Source organism: Hibiscus syriacus, unplaced genomic scaffold (genome assembly GCF_006381635.1).
Source record: "Hibiscus syriacus cultivar Baekdansim isolate YM2019G1 unplaced genomic scaffold, ASM638163v2 tig00003041_pilon, whole genome shotgun sequence".
NCBI classification, from domain to species: domain Eukaryota; kingdom Viridiplantae; phylum Streptophyta; class Magnoliopsida; order Malvales; family Malvaceae; genus Hibiscus; species Hibiscus syriacus.
The window spans coordinates 7,513,817-7,516,867 of NW_024061960.1; the positions used below are offsets into that span (position 1 = coordinate 7,513,817).

The following is a 3,051-nucleotide window of genomic DNA, read 5'->3' on the forward strand; positions in this document are numbered from 1 at the left end:
TAATTTAATCAATTCTGTAATAAGATAAAAACATCTCACATATAGTAAAATCTGATTTTATTCTTTTAAAAAAAATTGCAATAAGATATGTTTGATTAAATTAACTTTATATTCTTTATAACTTTATATTCTTCTATTAAATATCATAATCTTATATTTTTGATTAAATTAACTAAACAACTAATACAACTTTTCATGTAAATAAACTGTAATTAATCCAACTCATCATATTAACTGCACATAAAAAAAAGAAATTTAAACACGAGAATGAGTAGCAAACAACAAATCGAGTCGGAATCTCCCATTTATATTAATCATATGAATTATTATTAGGCTTTATTTGTTCACTTTTTTTGGTATAATCTAAGCGTTGTTTACCAACCTGGTCTTGAGCGTCACCATCAAACCATTTTTCATGTAGAGTGTGGTCGTCAGCTTTGGTACAACACTGTGACCTTCAACCACCTTAATGGAGTACCTTAAAAGAATCGAAGCAGCCACCATTTTCATCTGAGTGTAAGCAAACTTCTTCCCCAAACATAACCTCGGACCGGCATTAAAGACGGCGTATTTGAACTGGTTTGCACTCACAAACTTCCCATCTTTGATCCACCTCTCTGGCTTGAACTCCAAGCAATCTTTACCCCATATGTATTCAATACGTCCCATTGAGTATATGCTGTGGAAGATTCGAGCACCCTTTTTAACCTTTGTTTCATCGGGGAGTACATCGTCTTCTCGGACTTGTTTCATTTCAAACGGCACCGGTGGGTAGAGCCGTAGGGATTCAGATAATGCTGCTTGGAGATAAACCATCTTTTTCAATTCCTTTTCTGTGAGAACTCTTGAGTCATTATTGCACTGAGAATGGCATAAAATATCGTGGATTTCGGCCAGGATTTTGCTTTCCACATCAGGGTGTTTTTGTATTAGCCAGAAAAACCAGGCTAATGCAACCGAAGTTGTGTCTCGACCTGCTATGATGAAACTCACGCAGAAATTTCTCAAGAAATTACCTGGAAAATGCTTGATTTCACTCTGTATAAGGCTCGACAGGAGATCCGATTGGTCGTTTAAGTTTCCAAGGTTGTCTAGCATGTTACGATGATCTCTCGCAGCTTTATCTGCAAAATCATGAACGACTTTTATAGCTTCCTTGAGCCGTCTCTCAGTTCCAAGCTGGAAGAACTTCAATGGCTTCAATACAAAAGGTGGCATCAAGAATCTTAACAGGCTAAGTTCCATGGCATCTTCAAATGCATTCGCAAGGTAATTGTGTGGTAAATCAAGGGCCAAACATCCAGGATCAACGCCGATAACTGCAGTGCAAATGTTATCGAATGTAAACCGAAGAAGCACTTGTTGTAGATCAAAGCACTGCCCTGAAATAGCCAGCTTTTCCAATAAAATCAACAACCTTTTGTGCACCATATCTTGCATGGTTTTAAAGGAGTGCTCTATAAAGCGACCGGAATGCATCTTCAGCTTCGCAAGTTGCCTTTGCTGCTTCCATGTCTCATCATCCGAGTTAAAAATCCCATCCCCGAGCAGGTCTCGGAATCTCTCTTTGAAGTACTCACCTTTAGGGAAGTTATTAAAATTGGTCTTGAGCATATACTCAATGTTGAAAGGGTCAATTGTCATGATGCCATACGAACCTCCCATCCACATTCCCCTGTAGTGGAATGTTCCTCCAGCTTCTATCAAAACTCGGGTTGCCCAGTTGTATACGTCGTTCATGTGGAAGAAGACTGTCGGTAGTATCCCAAGCACCGGCCACAGCATCGGACCTTTTGTTGTGAGCCTCTGCTGCAAACAACTGAAAATGAATAGCCCCAACAAAGCAATCGAGAAATCCCAAAATGTCAGACCAGAAATCACCCACTTTAGCATTTCCGCCATTGTTGTCATCTCCATAGTCTGGCACAGCACAAGCTTTTGTAATTGTGAAGCCAGTTGAGAGGAGTGGTGGGTAAATTAATGTCAATGAACCAGCTAACTTGACTTTGAAGAGGGTAAAATTATGGCAGAAATTAATAACTGGACTTAAAAAAAAATGAAGTAGAAATTAGAAAATGCTAGTGTGCTTGTCTTTTTTTTTATAAAAAAAAAATTAACATTGAACATTTAATACTTGATTTTAATACTCTACAATAGCTAGAACGCTTCTTCAATAACTCCAAACAACTAATAATCCATTAAAGGGGATAAACGAAACTTTGCATAAGTCGAAGAACATCAAGAAAGTATTCACCAACATCTTCTAGTTAAAATTTCCATTTATACTCAAAGCTTCCATCTTTCTTATTAAATACTAGTCTTATCTTTTGTTGTAATCTTTAATTATAGTGTTCTTAGTACGAGAGTTAAATTTGTGAAAACACATATATCTTGTAAGGATTTTCCTAATTTACAATTTGTGTTTTTCTTTGGGAAGTATTCTTAAGATTTTGAGGTATAAACTTGAAGATATTAAGGGTTACACTTTATTCTCAAAAGTAAAGACAGTGACAGATGATGATAGATAATAATAAGTCTTTCGATGTTTGATGTTTAGGATAATGACCAAGAACATGAATGAGTTAAACAAATTTTGATTATTCACACACACATATATCATATTTAATTTGTGTTGTTCTTTCATATTATTTTATGAATTATTATTTATATAATAATAATATATAATTCTTCATATAGTCACTGAATCGATTGATGACACATCAACATAAAAATTTAAAACTAAATGTATTGTTAATAACATATCATCATCTTATTCACTAACAAAACATTTGTTGAACGAAAAAATATCGTTATCTTATTCACAAACAAAACGTATAATTATATATAGTTAATTATAATGAATATTCACCTTTATTTTATATTTTAATTATTTATATCCGTAATACATAATCACATTACGTTTAGGATTTTTTTTAGAATAATACACTTATATAACAATTAATTATTTCCTTTACTATTGAAGTTGTTTGGCTACGAAAAGAATTGATACTTTCAACTGCATTATGAAAATAGGAAAGTGATGAGTTGATA

The 3,051-nt window shown here is 34.1% G+C and overlaps 1 protein-coding gene across 1 annotated transcript; it reads right to left on the bottom strand.

Moving 5' to 3' along the window:
- Positions 1 to 353: 353 nt before the first annotated feature.
- On the bottom strand, positions 354 to 2,031 carry LOC120167063 (cytochrome P450 86B1-like). The gene has a single exon (XM_039176194.1). It carries the CDS (start codon positions 1,915 to 1,917, stop codon positions 364 to 366), a length of 1,554 nt encoding a protein of 517 aa, XP_039032125.1. The 5' UTR covers positions 1,918 to 2,031; the 3' UTR covers positions 354 to 363.
- Between the last annotated feature and the right edge of the window lie 1,020 nt (positions 2,032 to 3,051).

Excerpts from the sequence above, each read along its gene's own strand:
- LOC120167063 (XM_039176194.1), bottom strand. The coding sequence starts at position 1,917 with ATGGAGATGACAACAATGGCGGAAATGCTAAAGTGGGTGATTTCTGGT.